This window comes from Parus major, chromosome 1 (assembly GCF_001522545.3).
Source record: "Parus major isolate Abel chromosome 1, Parus_major1.1, whole genome shotgun sequence".
NCBI lineage: Eukaryota > Metazoa > Chordata > Aves > Passeriformes > Paridae > Parus > Parus major.
In genome coordinates, this window is record NC_031768.1 from 17,401,058 (window position 1) to 17,418,613 (window position 17,556).

Sequence of the window (17,556 nt, forward strand, 5' to 3'; positions counted from 1 at the left end):
GGAGTCATGCTGGTAAAATCCTATCAACATTTCAAGGAAGGAGAATCCCTGCTAAGATGCACTTTTTTGTGCCTTAAAGCTCTTGCAAAAATTGTTAGATTGGCATGCTTCACATTCAGTGAATGCTTTTGTCCATAGACTCAGTTCTGGCAGAGGAAGGTAAGTCTCACTCTACAAAGTCTCTTCAGTTCTGCATTTGGCATTATAGGATAGTCCATATGATGTGTTCATTCTTCCCTGACTCTCTCTGCTGAGGCTGATAACAGAAACATACATTACTGTCAGCTCTGGGTTACAGTGGGATATATCCACACAGGTTATCTAATAGACATTGAACAAGAACAATTTTCGGGCACCATTTAATTTTGCTTCACAAACCAGGAGTCCAGAAAAGAAAAGCCCATTAAACAGTTGACATGCTCCTGATTTAGCCAGATAACCTGAGCTAGTCTGCAAGGAATATATAACCTGAGCAGTCACAATTGATTGTCTAAACGTGCTAGAGCTGGCTTTCATGTAGGTGGTTTGAGGGATGGTACCAATGCAGTCATGTCAGGCTGGAATTCACTGGAGGCCATTAACCCCAGACATTATAGCTTGTGCTGAGCTCTGTATCACCACAGCATTGTGCAGCACATCTCTGAGCAAATCACTTGAAAGCTCACTCAGATATTTTTACACAATCCTCAGTAGCACTTGTCACTGGGTGCAGCCACTCCCAGAGCTAAAATGTTCCATGTGCAAATGAAACTGTGGAAATAAGTCTAAAAAACAGTAAATCAGAAATCTTACATCTAGAAACTTCCCACTGGAACTACAAGATTACAGTGCAAAGTTATTTAGAATTTATGTTAACTTTGAGAATTTTCAAATCAATCCTTTAATCTTTCATATGTCTATCAAATTATTTTTCTTTCTCTGATCTTTCCACTAATCTTTCAAATTTCCAAGTCATGACAGGCACCTCTTCACAAGGCATCTCTTTTTGAAGTTTTACTTCTTCCAATGCAATAGAGCAATGGCTAGTATTTGGGCAAATGAAACTGTTTGCTTTTCCTCTGACATGAAAGATCTGGGCCCCCATTTCTCTTCTTATCACAAACAGTGCCCAAGGTGTATCCTTTGAAGGCCTTTTAATAAATACCTCCTTTATTCCTTTAACACTGTCTAGCCTCTGTTTCAGGTAGCCTCTCAAGGCCCCACTGAAGTGGTTCTCAGCCTCTCTGGGAGCAGGTAGCAGAGATGCTCCTCACACCTGAGCCTGGGAAACTGCTCAGCTGCTCTCCCTTAATGAAAACAGAGCTCTTCCCTGCTGATTGGCATGTGAACTGCATAACATGTGAAGAGGCCTGGGACACTCCTGTGTTAAATATAAGATGGTATGACATCTATAGTCATGAAATCATGAAATCTGCACACCAGCATAGGGTCAGACAAAGTCCTTCTGGGTAGTCTTATTAATAATTTTTTATGAAGCCAGGGTAGCCAACATATCTAAGTGACTGCATGGAACCACAAGATATAAATATGTTCACTGAGAAGAGAAGGCAGAAGGGAAGATCTACTTAATGAAAAGAGGAAAAAAAAACCAAAGAAAAGTATTAATAATAATATTAAAATGTTGTACTAACCTAGGTTTCTATTTTCAGTCAGAATGAACTGATTGCTTTTTCATGGCACATTCATTTCAAAATATTTCTTTTAAAAGAAATTTTACTTTGCTCATTTCTCTATAAATATGTCTTTGTTCCTTCTCTGTGATTCTGATCTTGTGTTGCAGAAATTAATGGAAGCTCAGCTATACGTGTCAATAGCTATAGTCTCAAATACAGGGCTTAGACAATACCAATCTCTGTGGATACAGAAAGGACCCAGAATCGATTTTAACTCCTTTCTTGTTCTTCTGAGCCTCAGACATTCACCTTATTTAACAATTCTGCCAGCTTTTCTCCATAATGTTCTTTGTTTTACTGTCTGAAGGCATATGCAGGACTTGAATTATAAAAGCAGCTTGGGTGACTAATATTAGAGAGCAGATATTGATTCATGGCTGATATGGAATTATACACCAAATGATACATGGGACACAGGTGAACAATGGGATTTAGGCAAATAGGATGGCTCAGTGATAGGGAAAAATGACAACAGAAATGGTCAGGAGCTAGATCATCAACAGGTCAGAGACGCTGATGCAAACACCCACAACATCTTGCACTAATGAAATAAAATTCTCCTTTTATTTTTAAGTATTTCCTATTTTTTACCTCCTTACAATTCAACTAATTTCCACACAATGTGTGCAGAAGATTATTTTGAAATTAATTCCTCCATACTGACTCTCATCTTCGATGCTCCCATCAGTTGATTTGTTGCTCATCTAACTCAGCCTCCCATCCTGCTCTTCACACATCTCCTTTCCTTTGGGAAATCTCCTGTTTTAAATCCCACATCCTAAATACAAAAAAGAATCCATGTTTTTACTACAAGACATCCTTAATGTACTTCTTGGGTGTCTTTCACAAGCATTTTTTTCTCTCTTCAGTTCTTTGTATATATAAAATGACTGGAAGAATGGGAAGGGAGAGAGAATTCTTTTTCAGCCTAAAAAATAAGCATCTCTTAAACTGATTACCTTACTTTTTTCTCAATACCAAATCTGCTCTTTGATGCAGGATGTTCACTGCATTGCTCTGAGGAGCACCACACGGCTTGCACGTACGCTCAGAGCTCTGCTGACATAAACCATCTTGCAGGTCAGGGCATATGATCTTTTTCTGTCTTCTACCACCAACAGTCATGCTGAGCAGAGGTCTTCTACAAAGTCATCCAAATGAGACTATGTCCACTTTGAGGAACTTATTGATCTAAATTTAATCTATCCCTAATTATTTTTAACTTTGATAAGTCAAATTTATATTTTAGTAAAAAAACAATTCTGGTTTTAAGAGATTGTGTGTGTTTTACCTCACACAAAACACACCTCTGAAGTGTGACAAAACCAAAACTCTCAGGGTTTTGAACTCTTATGAAGCCAGAGAGTGCAAAATTATTCACAGGGATACAGAGCCAAAGAGCTGAAAACTTCTCCCAGATGCTTATTTCTGGATGTTTCCTATAACCAGCCAGACCAAAGACTTTAACACCTCAGACTGCTCCAGCTGATGGGATATCACTGTCTGCAAAGGAAAACTGCTGCAGTCTGAAATTTACATGGAGTAAACATAGCTTCAGTTTTAGTTTAACATGAGGGAGAGTATGCACATGTGTTTATGCACAGACAACAGGCAAATTCACAACTGGAAAAAAAAGGAGTTTTTACATATGCTCCTGCTTTGGCACCATGCATGTAATTTGCATCTCTTCAACAGCTGATTTAAATTGCAGTCTGAGAGTTTATAGCTACATTCTGAGCAAGCTGTTCTGCTGTTTTATTTATTATTTAGGACTAATTCTTTATCAGACATAATAAACAGTACAAGAAGAAATAGCAATTCTGATACGATAGTTTCATTGCCTGAGACATAGACATAAAAACACCTATCAGGAGTGTAGTCATTAGAGACAGCCTAACATAATGAGTATTGATCTGGTAAATTTTAATCCTATGTTTTCACTGACTAATTATGTCAGTTTAAGGCAAGCATTTAGCCTATTCTCAGATATATTTCCCCAAAGACAAAAGCGAAGGAGATAACCCATAGTTGTGTTCCTGGGGTAAAGGAGGAATGAGTTTGTTTGTGCAGCATGAACCAATTGAGTATTGGTTACCATTCTTTAATGGAGAGTGCCCACAATTCAGCTGGTCACAGCTGTGCCCAGTTTCTTCTCTGCAGCCCTGGGCTTTGGAGACACAGAAATACACAGGTAGAGGTTATTAGGTTTTGGAGAAGAACATCATTTTGCTGCTGTGCTTCCCCAGACAGCCTGCTGTTTATTACAGCCAATACAATCTCTGGCCCATGGCAGGCAGAAAGAGTTGCAGTGGCTGCTGCTTTGCTGCAGAATAGCCAGGCCCTGGTGGAGGAACCATGTGGTCCATGGGGCAGAACATGATGCTTCAGCACAGCAGGGTTCTATTTGCAGAGAGCAGGTAATCTGCAATGGGCTCTTTGTGTGCCCTCTTGAACCTGGGCTCACCAGTTTCAAAACACCCACCTCAGCAGGGTTGAGGTGCCTCCTTCAGGATACACTGCTCAGACCACTCAGCCTCAGATCAGTATATAAACCTTACACTGAAAAATCAGTCAAGGACTTCAGTCTTTCCTTATAAAACACAATCAGTTTTGTGGCCAATAACAAAACATTGAGAGATTTCATGCAGAAATGGTCCTTTCCAAAAGCTTCTATGCCTGTCTCAGATTGAAGGGATGCTGACTTGCATCTCTTAGACTACAATGCTGTGGATTTCTAGGAAAATGGGGTGGGATATCTCTGAATGTCTCTTATTCAGAGGAGGTGGGATTCATACTGAAGTGCAGCTGTGGTCACTGCTAAAAATATTTCTATCTTAGCAGTCAGGGCAATGTGAGAGAAGTTGCCCCTAAGGTCTCCTGGCTACAACAGGCACTTCTGTGCATCTCATCAAAGTGGTCAAAAGAAAGGGCTCTCCTTTCTCAGACAAGCAGCTATATTGAAAGGTTAAAAAGTCACACTCCCTTTGCATTTTTTCCCTGGCTTAGTCAAGTTTGGATTCTTCGCTTCAAAATAGACCTCTCAGAATCATTTATACTCCTTTGGATCAGATAGAGAACTCTTTAAACTGAAGGAAAACTGGACCAGAAAATCTTCTATGTATTGTAGAGGATGGCAGACCACCCAGAAAACACCATTTGTTTGGGGGTGGCAGCATGGCATGTTAAGTGAGTAGAGATCCACACTGAGAGGAATCTTTTTCCTATGGAATATAAGGCAGGCTCTGAGATGCCTGGTCGATATAAAGAGATGGAGGAGGAGCAGTGCCTCATCAGAGAGTCTGAATTTGGATTAGGAGAGAGGTGGGTGATCTGTGAAGCAGACTGGGGAAGTCCTGTGCACACTTGAGAGCAAAACTGAGAGAATCTGAGGAACTTTAAGTAGAATTAATGCACTGCCAAGTGTTACAAGCAGATGGGTCAGAGACTTCTAGGGAGGGGGCACCATATTCCACCTAAGTCCTATTTTAAATGCTTTCTTCTTTCATTGACTCATGAAGTGCTAACATGGAGTTCAGGCATCTGAAGTAATCATTATGTCTTCATTCCCTGGCAATACTTGAGGATTGTTGGTTTCTGGCACAGTTCAAATAAGCTACTAGGCTTCTCTTATTTAACCCTCATAAGTAAATGAATGCTTGGTGAATTGCACTTCTCTCTCATATACTGTTTGCCTTAGATCTTGCACAGTTTCCAGTATCAGAGCCTTTATATTTCTATAAATTTAGAATTTTAATCATGGACTTGGTGTTTATGACATTGGCAGGTCACTATTTATGTCATACATGGTGCATCCTTCGTCTTAGAGTTCTACCAGACCCTGTCTGCATCACCTCTGGGCTCCTCTCTGCAGGACATAAAATCACACATTTCTGTGGAATACTGGGAAATGCAATTTGGAAGGTGAACTGTAAACATACGTTTTCTGACAACTTAATCCGAGATTTATGTGGACCCACAGTCAAGAACCCTCCCCCACCATAGATCACACAGGGGCAGTAATGCAGAAGAGTGGAAGTTTGAACAAAAGGACCTGCAGGAGAACGAGACCTCCCCTGAAGGCTGAGGTGCTGCCACAGAACCACTTCACTGCTCTGGAGAGTAAACACCTGTCAGATCAGGAGTGCTGCTGGAACTGAGTAAGGCAGCTCCATCTGCTCCCTGTGTCACAACCTGTGCAGCTGAGAAAAGGTGACAGTGGGTAACTCTTCCACGAGGTATGGAGGGAGGACCCATGTGCTCTCAAGAGAGGTGAGCCTCTGACCCTCGTACAGCCCACCATTACCTGCTGCTGCTGGTTCATGTGGGCACCAATGACAGCCAGGAGCAGCCTGAGGAGTACCAGGAAAGATTAGAGCCCTGAGCATGGTGATAAGGGACTCTGGAGTGCAGGAACCCCTTCCATCAATCCTGCTAGAGCTGCAGTCAACAGCTCAATGTCCAAGGCCAAGAGCTCGTGTCAGTATTGGGACTGGTGCTGCTTAGTGTCTCTGTCAGTGACATGGACAGTGGGACTGAGTGCACCCTCAGCAAGAGCTCTCAGGGCACACAGCTGGGTGGTGTGGTCAACACACTGGAGGGAAGGGACACCACCCTGAGGGTCCTTGAGAGGCTTAAGAGGTGAGCCTGTGTGAGCCTCATGAAGTTTAATGAGGCCAAGTGCAAGGTCCTGTATGTGGGGCAATGCCAAACACCAGTACAGGCTGGGCAGAGAAGGGATTGAAAACAGCCCTGAGGAGAAAGACTTGGACATGACCCAGCAATGTGTGCTGATAGCCCAGAAAGCCAACCCTGTCCTGGGCTGCATGAAAAGCAGCGTGGGCAGCAGGGAGAGGGAGAGCACTATCCTCCTTTGCTCTGCTCTCATGAGACCCCACCTGAAATACTGCATCCAGCTCTGGTACCCTCAGCACAGGACAGGCATGCAATAGTTGAAACAGGTCCAAAGAAGGGCCACAAATATGAACAGAGGGCTGGAGCACCTCTTCTGTGAGAAAAGACTGAGAGAGTTGGGGTTGTTCATCCTGGAGAGGAGAAGGCCCTTACAGCAGCCTTCCAGCCTATCTAAAATGAGGGTACAAAAAAGATGGAGAGGGGCATTTTACAAGGACATGTAGTGACAGGACAAGAGATGAGGTCTTTAAACTGGAAAAGAGTAGGTTTAGACCAGATATTAAAGAGAAATTATTTTCTGTGTGGTGAGACACTGGAACAGGTTGCCCTGAGAAGCTGTGGATGATCCATGCTTGGATGTTCTCATGGCCAGGTTGGCCTGAGGTCTGAGTAATCCTGTCTCATGGGAGACAGGTCCCCCATGTGGAAGTTGTCCCTTCCCGTGGCAGGAGGGTTGGAACCAGATGATCTTTAAGGTTCCCTCCAACCCTGACCGTTCTAGGATTCTATGGAAATCTACAAAGGAAAGAAATAAAGTAATGATTATATCTAATAAAACTGCATATTTCTGTTTTATGAATTCACTTTTCCAATAACTGTGTAAAACAGATTTGCAGATTATACATGTATATACTTACAGTAAATTTAATGTACATGTTTTTATATGTTCCAAATATAAACTGCATGCTTTCTAAAACAGCCAAAATACAAGATCCTTAGTGAGTGACCCAAGGGCCTTGGCTTCAACTGCATAGAAAATTTAAGTGTGAACATGACACTGTATATGATAAAAATATTGTATTTGTATTAGAACATGATCAAAACAATAGCATCTCCTCCTTTGATATCAAAGGTCTTTGACTCTGCTTTGACATTTTCATAAATCCCCTTTGCAGTTTATGTAGCAGCAGAATAATATTCCATGACAACAGCCAAATCTATTGATATCTCCTAATTAAAGAATTGGTTCTGAATAAAGGCAACTCACCAAAACAATAAGGAGGACTGTGGCTAAACATTTATACATAAAAGAACTGGACAGATGAGGATCTGCTTGGATGGCAGGCAGCATTGGTTAGCTTGTGCTTTACGCTGCTGCGTGCTCACAGCCTTTCTGGCTTGCCTTGGAAGCAGCTGGCTGTGGAAAGCTCAGAGAGAGATCCAGGAATGAGCAAACAGCCAAGCAGCGTATCAGGGGTGCCTTGAGCTTGCTGTCTGACCCCGTTTGTCTGCTAGCCTAGACATAACCTAACTAGCCATGCAACTCATCCAACCTATTCATGTTCTGAGAAAGAACCTGAAATTAAAGTAAGAGAGTTCCATAGCCTCTTTTTTCCCCCCAAGAAGTTTTAAAAGAAACACAATTAAAAGGATTCTTTTACCTGAAAATGTGCATACCTAGGGCAGAAACTGAGAATGATTTCCTTAACTTCATTTTTGCAGTTAAAGAAAAATAAACAAACCGAATAAACCCCTTGTCCTGTGGATAAGTATTCCTGTACAGCATCTTACTGTGCAATAAGGTGTGTGTACACGGCTTTATCTGAAAACATTGCAAAGTTGTAGATGTGTTTCAAGACAGAATACAAACCAGAAGCTTAATTTCCTAATAATATGTGCTTGGCCATCCCAAGCAACTACGTTTAGGACTGCAGTGGTCTGGCCAGACCTGAAAACTGGCATGGTAGTCTCCCTTCTCCTATAAGGAATCCTCATCCCATGCCCTAAAACCTGAATGCACCAATAGTGTGCCCTTTCTTACTACACTCTGCTCTGCCTGAACGAGATTTGAGTCTCCATTGGACTTGGCCCTCTGAGCCTTTGAACTTGGCCTTTTGTGAGGAATAGCCCAGTACAGGACATTCAGCACATCAGACTTCAGGGCCAGTAATTATTACCAACTGAAGTGTAGTGGGAAGGTTCTTAACCACTAGAGATCAAATTGCTACAGTCCCACAGCTTATCTTCAGCATGTTTTTCAACTTCTATATGTCTAGATTAAGGTCAACTTTTGCAGACAGATCTTCTTGTCATGTACATAGAAACTGATTTTATTTATTAAGCTTGATGCCATTAATTTCACCCTTTAATGTCATTCAGAGGTTTCCATTCATATTTTTTTAAACATTTCATTAGTGGTCAACTCGGGGGCCAAATAAGTAAGCAATGGGTTTGAACATATGGGAAAACCTGATCCTTGCTGCCAAGGAGTTAAAGTATTAAAGTGCATAAGCCATTTCCTGTAACAGTTATCAGGCTAATTGTCAGTAAATTACTTAGTCCATGCATTTTTTATTCAGATATAAACCCATGGACTAGGCATGAAAATGGCATTACACTGCTATAATCACAGACTAATCTTTTACAACTATGGCCCTACACCCCCAAATTGCATCACTAACAAAACAGCAGCTTTTGAGCAAGTTAATTCACACTGTATTATCACATCCAGTGATGAGGGTAACATTAGCAGGCACTATTGCTGCACACCTCCATGTAATCCCATAAAAATCAGAATAATCTTCAGTAAATAATGATTCAATGGGAAAGACGGCATTTAGAACATGGAATGAAATTCAATACAAAGAAAATCACTATCGTCTTCATTGCAAAATTTTCTGTACCTGAAGATAACACACTTCTACAGTTCTTGGTGACCAATTCCCCTGCTCTGTACCCAGTGCATGACAAGCAGCCTATTACTTAAAGTATTTGGCATAAGGGACATAGCAGTGCCTGTAGATAAAGTTGGGATTTTTTTCTATCTGATAATTTCTAGATTGCATTTAGATTTTTAGTGGCGATAGATGATGAAAGTGTTAAAAAGTCGAAATAATTTAGTAACCTCTGAAGATCAACACCTGCTCGGAAATGTTAAATTCAAGTTGGCATTCCGTGAGCCCCAAATCTCATGGTGTGATTCAGTTTTAGACTGATCCCTTGTATCCTGGCATTACACACAGTGCTCTCGAGCCTGAGCTGAATGTACACTAAGCTAAGATACCACTTCACTATCCCTGGTTTCTAGAAATGAAAAAAGCACATTCTTGGTTAGTTTCATAACAGAGGTGTCCTACACTGCTATTTCTGTCTTTTATTTAACTTTGAAAGCAAAGTGAGCACTAGAGAAAGTAAAAGACATTACTTCTCTCGTGTTTTACCATTTAAAAAAGTATAAAATTAATATTAATAAAGTAAAAATGCATTGTACAAGCCTCACCTTTTATTATATTTCAGAATCCATGCTCAGCTGGTGTATAATTGAAGAAGACACTGCAAATGAACTCATAGGACCATGAGTATACATTTGCTGTCAACAGAAAGACTCTCAGGGACTTCAGTTAATTCTAGATTGCAGTCTTCATATTTATATTTAAAAGTATTCCCCTCTGTGTCCTTACACAAATTATTAGCCTATTCAAATTCAATGAAAGATAAGTGGAAGATTAAAAAGTATGCATTAAATATCTGACAGAGTGATTAAAGAAGGACAGTTATGAGAGCTGTCACTCTGGCACTTCCTTCTGGCTTTTCATCAGGGGGACATCCCCTCTTAGTGTCTGGACATTTTGTATCCAACCACTTGAAATCAAAAAGCAAAAGAAACATGTTCCTTTGTGTTCAAATGATTGTATAAGACAGAACAACACAAAAGAGAAAGTATCTTTCATTATACAGTACTGCTGGGGAAAAAAAAAAAAGCACAAAACCAAAAAACAAAAAATAACCTGCCAAAAAAATCAAAAAACCGCTGCTGTTGATGTCTAAATGTTTATATATTCACCTGTTGCTCTCCCACTATCTTCCTGAATTTTTTAATTTGCAAGAACAAGATAGGAAAAAGCAGTCACTAATGAGGAAATGCTTTATCTGGATAAAACACCTTTTTCCAGTAAGTGGCATTTTCCTCTCTCTTTAGAGTGCACAGCCTTTATTTCAAAAAACTAATCTAATAGCTGTTGTTTTCCAGTAATTCAAGCTAGTCATAAAAGTATATTTAATTATTGTATAATCAGAGGCATAAGATAAATGTGTTCTACTCAGTTGCACTTCCATGGAATCAGAGTTTTCTGACACTTTAAAATGCCTGTAGTGGACTCAGAAAAAGCTGTGTAACTGGTCTAAAGCTGAAAAAGCTGGACAAATGCATCGGTAGAATCAGAGAATCAGAGTATGAACAGAGTTGGAAGAGACCATCAGGATCATCAAGCCCAACTCCTTGCCCTGCACAGGGGCCAAGAGGATCCCACCCTGTGCCTGAGAGCGTTGTCCAAATGCTTCTTGAGCTCCCTCTGGCTTGGTGCTGTGACACTTCTCAAGGAAGCTGTTCCAATGCCCCAACCACCCTCTGGGTGAAGAATTGTATTCTAATATTGAACCAAAACCTCCCCTGCCACAGCTTCGGGCCTTTCCCTCAGGTCCTGTCATTGGTCACCAGAGACAAAAGATCAGTGTCCACCCCTCCGCTTCCCCTCGTGAGAATGTTGATGACCACAGTGAGGTCTCCCCTCAGCCTCCTGCTCTCCAGGCTGAACAGAACAAGTGCCCTCAGCCACTCCTCAAACAGCTGCTCCTCAAGACCCTACCAGGAGAGGCTGAATAGTGGCACAACTATCTTGATTCATGTCTTTTCTGAAACACAGTAAGCAATTATCATCCCCAGACTAAAATCAAAGCCAGATAGAAGATCCCTAGCTTAAACCATTGCTCCAGCAGCCTCTTTTATGATAAAAAGTTAATTCCTTAAAATACGAAAAGTGTTATGAATTAGGTACTCATTCAGCATTTCATACATTCTTCCATTTATATGATTTAGAATACCAGTATTGTACAATAGGCCTTACCCCCAAAATTATATTAGACATATTTATAAATGTTAAAATTACCAGAACAATTTATTATGGACACAGTAAAGACTCAGTTAAAAAAATAATAAACTTTATCATACTAACTTCAAACAAAATAAATTTATTTTGACTCCTTTGCAGATGTCTTTATTCTTTAAAAGGAAGAAGTATGCAATATAGAACAATAAGTATTTTCAATTTTTTTGAAACATTAATGAGACTTGGGAAACTAAAACATGGATGTTGACTAATAAACAGGATTATTAGCTGACAAGGTTTTGATGTGAAGTTCAAAACTGCGTGACTTAACTCTGTAGTTCTAAACTCTGAGGTTCAAAATACCATCCAAATGAACATAGCAAAGAACAAGAAGAGCTTTCAGGCCCCTCACCAGATGACTGAGAGCTCTGGGAGAGCTCACAGACACAAAATTATGAGAAATCATTGAAGATCTATTTATGAGTTCAAGCTGCCGCAAAGTACCATCCTGCTCTGGAGTGTGACTTAATAAAGAAATCATAAACCAATATATGGCAGATGCTTTCCCAGTAAGGTCTCATATGTGTCAACAAGCAGCAACTTCACTTTGGGAATGCTAACAAGATACAGAAGTCAGAGGGGAGAAGTGTCTGTGAAGCAGCTCAGCGTGCACCACACGGTGCAGCACCAAATACCTGCCCTGCACTTCAGTGTCAGGGGAGCAAAGCTACGAACCTGCCTCCAATGCTTCTAATGAAATGGCTCTAGACACATCCTGGGGAGCAATAGAGTGCTGTCTCTAAGTCATGTGTGTACATGGGACTGTTGCTATTGCTGTTTTTTGTCTGAGATACAAGAGATGAAGATTTTTTTAGTGCACCCCCCACTCCCCCACTGCCCCATTTAAAGAGCAGCAAAATGTTCTTAAGGATTGATACCATGCTCAATTTAGGCAATTTCTGCCTTCATTTCCATTCTCTAAAATTTGACTGATACTCATGCAAACACAGAAAATGAATGTGAGAGACTAATGCAATATTACTTACTATAAACTGATGTGGACACCTGTTCAGGAACTCAACAAGCACTTTGAAAAATATTCTGAAAATAAGACTTTAGACTTCACTGCCTTGGGTTTCTTAACTTGCTAGCTTTCAAACCTTTCAATCTGAAATCCATACTGGTTTTCTCCTTGCTCAGGCATAGGAAGCAGTCAAAAAAAGGCCCTTTGTTCTAAATCTTGTAATTTGCACATGCAGAACAGAGAGAAGAAACTGATCTTTGATCTGAATTTAATTAAACACTTTTCTCATTGACATGTGAGCTTCTTCTCTCCTTACAGTTCATTCACTGGCTAAGAAATGATTATTTTTTCCAGCCATTATCAACTTTCACAGCACTGCTAAAAAGGCTTAATGTCAGGAAAAAATGCATTTCAGGGGCCAAAGCTAACAGATATGAGTTGCAAATGTACATTGCCATGAGATTTGTTAAGGGAAAAAGCATTCTATCAGTTTTCAAAGCAAAACCATATTCTGAGCTTTAAATTGACATAGAGGAGATGATTTTGGTGGAATTATAGGACTGTCTCAAAATGCTAAATATTGACAATGAAAACTTCTCTCCCAATTCCTTTCATAGAAAGCCACAAGATATTCTGTGCTCTCTTCTACAGGGATTTACAGGACTACAGCAAGGAAAACTTGCTTTGAGTAATAATGTTTGCAAAAGAAGCTTCCAGTACACAGCCTTCTTTGTGCTGGGATGGTGGTGATGATATTCCACAATTCAGTCAAAATTTTGGAAGAAGAGTGGGCTGCCATGGAAGTGCCAAATAGAATACAGTTTGTATATTTTGTAGGGATCCTGAGACATTATTTCTTCTTATCATTCATTCAGCATTTGCACCATAAAATCTTCTGTGTATATTCCTTGAGTTCCCCCTACCTTGGGGAATAAGCTTTTACTTTCTTCAAGTTGAAAACAGACATAGATTTTTTTTCTTCAGACACTGCTACAAAGAAGACAATATCTCAGCATGGAAGGTTTAGTGATACTGTCTTTGTGGCTTAAAATCTCAGGAACAAGTCATCTCATTTGGTTTCAGTCTGAAGCTCATAATCCAATTCACTATATTCAATTAGTAAGGTTTTCAGAGGCATTTTCTGACAGCTGAACATTACTGTTATGTCAAAAGAGGGTTTTCAAGCTCTGGACCCTTATTACCTACACTGCTCCATCTCCTAGTCCAGCCCATGGATCAGCCGTTTTCCATGGCACTATAACACTGGGAAAGTGAAGTTATTGAAAACATAAACTAAACCCAGAGTTTAAAGACCCCTAAAAACCTATAATTTATCCCAAACTTTATCAATTAATTAATTAGAAGTCTCAGAAAACTTACCTTTAAAATTTGGTCTGATTCTAGCATCATACCCCGATGTCCTTCCCATCAATTTGTCCAAAAAATCTGAAGGAGACAGGGTCTGTGAGGGGGATTTTCCAGATCTTGAATCATGTTCTTTACAGAAAGTCGTCCTAAATAAATTATTAGCCACCATTAGCTAATATTTAGCTCGTATTGTATACAAGTCATGGAGAAATTACATCACTAAATAAAATCGTCTCAACTCAGTCAAGGTAGAAATCAATATTTTTAAAGAGCAACACACTTTACCTTTCATCTGAAAACTTTATTCTAGAAATAAAGATGAGTTTGAGGTATCATGCATATTAGCTTTAAAAATAATTTCATTACAGTTTTAAGCTTTTAGAAGATTCAATTTGCTCTTCACCTTAACATGTAGATCCACCTTAGAGTGATTTTGATTTCCTATTTTATATCATTATTTTAATTCCATGAATGCTGTTAAAATGTTATGTTAACATTGGTTTAAGGTGGTCTTAAACTTCCAAACAACAGCCAGCAACACTCAGCAAGCAACACTGAAAAATCCCAGATTTTTTAACATTGGGAAAGGTTCAGATGGAAAAAAAAATTAAATTGTTTTTTACAGATGCTACCCCAAAAAAGATTTGAATCATGCTAGTGAGTGTCTGGATTCTTTCCCAACATGGCAAAAAGGGTTCCAGAGTCAGTCCCAACTGATCTTAGGGGGGGTTTCACCCCCATTCCACAAGCACTGAATAATAAAATTTAGTATCACCAGGTGGTATTCATATACAAGTTCTTTGAGGACCTCTGTTTCAAGGATTTAAGAGAAAACTTCTGGTACCATAACATGTGTGTGAAATGCTGTGTACATAGCACATTACATATTGCAAGCACATAATGTATTGCAGAGAAAGACAGTTTAGGAGTTCCCCATGGTTGTTCCCCAGGGAGAAAGAAACTAGAATGAAAATGCTCATATTTGGTGTGGAGAGGCGCAGATTTAATAATAAAACATTATCTTAAGTCTTAAATAATTAATTTCTTTGTATCTGTTTCTACTTTATCTTTGAGCTAAATTAAAAGTAATTCTGACTCTAACTTATTAACCACTCTATGTTTAAATATTTGTCCAAAGGGAACCTCTCAGTTTAAGGAGTGTTTCATGGGGTATTTTCATGCATCTACATGCAAGTATAAAAAAATCAGATATATGTGGGATCATCTGAAATGAGAAGCAAATATCAAATCCTTTCTCTCACTACAAAAGGAAATTGCTAAAACTTAAGGAAGGTAATAGTAAATAGTAATTTCTTGTGGTGTGGCTCCCCACTTTTTTTTCAGGTTCCATTTATAGGAGGCGGTTGCTTCCTTTTGCTTTTGTCAATGACAGGGTACCATTAAAAATATTTTTAATATTTAGTACACAGCAGATGATGTATCCAACTTACATAATGAAATAATTCTGGTAAGAAAATAGATACTGGAAAATTAAGATATACACTTATTCATACACAAATTACTTCTGTTTTCATTCAGTGTCCAGTAGTTATGAGTCGTGTTGTGAACCCAGGCTCACAAATATAAACAGAGTTTCACTCTGTCATTACATGATACCTCATTACTCTTAGAGAAACACTTTTATATGTAGATACATCTGTACGTGCAGATGCACAGCAGCATACAGTCCAATAATGAATCTCATCTAAAATGCTATTCTGGTTAAAAAGACTGACCTGTTTGCTTAGTACCACAAAAAAAGTCAATAGCTGAAGCAGAAGCTCATGAAACGTTAAGAAAAAATCAGGAACATTGTTACTTTTAAGTGAACACAATACTAGACTGATCCAGGGTTTTCCAAAATCAGAGGGCTTGTTCCCTAATTTCAAATAACTACATCCCTGACAAAACTGGTACAATCTTTTCCAAAGATTGAAGAGGAGGGAACCAAAGCAACTTCCTAAACAACCTCTGCCAGGAGCAGAGAATTTGCACTTAGGAAGAAAAGCCGAAGAAAATGTTCTCAGCTACACTGATACATAGTGAAAAAAACCCACATCTTTGCATCAGAAAATGGAAAATAGATCACCCAAACTTGAGATTATTATTTTTTGTGTTTGTTACCAAGCAACGAGTCTCTGAGTGTAAAAGGGATAGTCTATATAGAATGAACACAAAACAAATACAGCAAACAAACTAGGTTATTGTGACGTAGTATCTTTATAGTTATGATTCTCACAACCTTTTGACAAATATTATTATAGAGTGGTATCACCTACCTGAAGTGGTTTGTCTCTAAGAAAAATGCAAACAAGGTTGTCAAAATTTTCACTAGCTGCCGGTTCATTCCTCCTGCTTTCTGTGATGATTTGGAAATATCCCAGAAACGATTCCAGAGAGATGAAGGGAAAAAGTAAGCTGCTGCTGCCTAGATTTCCAAATTCAGCAATAATTTAATTTTCTTGACAATCAGGAAGAGAAGGTCTGGATCTCTACAAAGTGGGGGTAAAAGAGAAGTGCCAGTCCTTGGAATCATGGTCAGGTCAAGCCTAGGCTCATCTCCAGCAGTCAGCACAAAAGAGATAAGGCATCAGACACAGTCGTTCCCCCGACTTGCTTTTGGTGATGGAGAGGGGAAAAAAGAATAAAAAAAAAAACAAAACAAAAAACCACCAACAAGCAAAAAGAAGAAAAGAAAGGGAAAGAAAGGGGTAAAAAAACGGAAAAGAAAAGAGGAGAAAACCCAACTATGCGAGGAGCATCAGGCAAAAGGGAACAGCGCTGAGAGCAGTTCTGCCGTCGATATGTTTTATTCCCCTTTCGCTGAAAATTAGTATTTATGAACGCTGGTGGGGCTACTGGGTGGCTCTGCTTTTCCCCTCTTTGGCTGGGGAAGCGTCGGCGCTGCCGTGGGGAGGGCGGGGGGGCTGTGCGGACGGAGGGAGCGGGGTGCGGGGAAGCCCGGCGCCGTGCGGGGATGGGGCGGGCGGGAGCGCACGGATTCAGCGCTCGGACAGCTCCGCGCCCGCGCTGCGCATGCGGGGCTGAGGGGAGCGCGGGGCGCCCGGGGGCGGCCGCGGGGGCGGGCGGGGACCCGCGGGCCTTGGGGGGCTGCGAACTGCCGGGGTGCTCCTGCGTGGGCTGGGGGTGTGCGGTGTGTGTGGGTGTGTGTGGGTGTGTGTTGGTGTGGGGGGGTGTGTGTGTGTGGGTGTCACGCGTGGGGCTGCGGAGCGCCGCTCTCAGCGGGGCGCGGGTGCGAGTGCGCGCTCCCGCCGCCAGGGGCGCTGCGCGCCGCGGGCACGGCCCTGCCCGGGCGGGAGCTGCGCGGAGCTGCGCCCCTTCCCTCCGCCCTGCGCCCCTTCTCTTCCCTCGTCTCTGATATCCTTCTCTTCTCTTCCCTCCACCCTGCGCCCCTTCTCTTCACTCGTCTCTGATATCCTTCTCTTCCCTCCTCTCTGATCCCCTTCTCTTCTCTTCTCTTCCCTCCGCTCTGATCCCCTTCTCTTCCCTCGGCCCTGCGCACACACCCAGCCCGGACAGAGGCGGCAGAGCCGGGGCTGATCGCCGTGCGTGAATAGCGGAATTGCGGGTGTCGAGAGGAAGGTGCCGCGTTCTTGCCGGTGCTGCCAGCCGCTAGGAGGAGAGGCACCAGGCAGAAGCTGATGCGCAAGTTCCACCTGAGCGTGAAGAACTTCGCTTTCAACAGTGTGGAAATCAATTCCTGCAGAGAAGTTGGGATTTTTACCCATCCTGC

The 17,556-nt window shown here is 41.0% G+C and overlaps 1 protein-coding gene across 6 annotated transcripts in view; it reads right to left on the minus strand.

Moving 5' to 3' along the window:
• Nucleotides 1-16,737, minus strand: part of GLRA2 (glycine receptor alpha 2) — a 123,449-nt gene extending 106,712 nt beyond the window's left edge. The window contains exons 1-2 of one of the 6 annotated variants that reach the window (XM_015645219.1): nt 16,082-16,737; nt 13,815-13,948 (exon numbers count right to left, since the gene is read on the minus strand). In XM_015645219.1, the coding sequence (XP_015500705.1) occupies nt 13,815-13,948; nt 16,082-16,149 (202 nt within the window). In that variant the 5' untranslated portion in view covers nt 16,150-16,737. The remainder of the gene's footprint in view (nt 1-13,814; nt 13,949-16,081) is intronic. The other 5 variants (XM_015645245.2, XM_015645210.2, XM_015645236.2 and 2 more) reach the window with 5 other exon arrangements.
• Between the last annotated feature and the right edge of the window lie 819 nt (nt 16,738-17,556).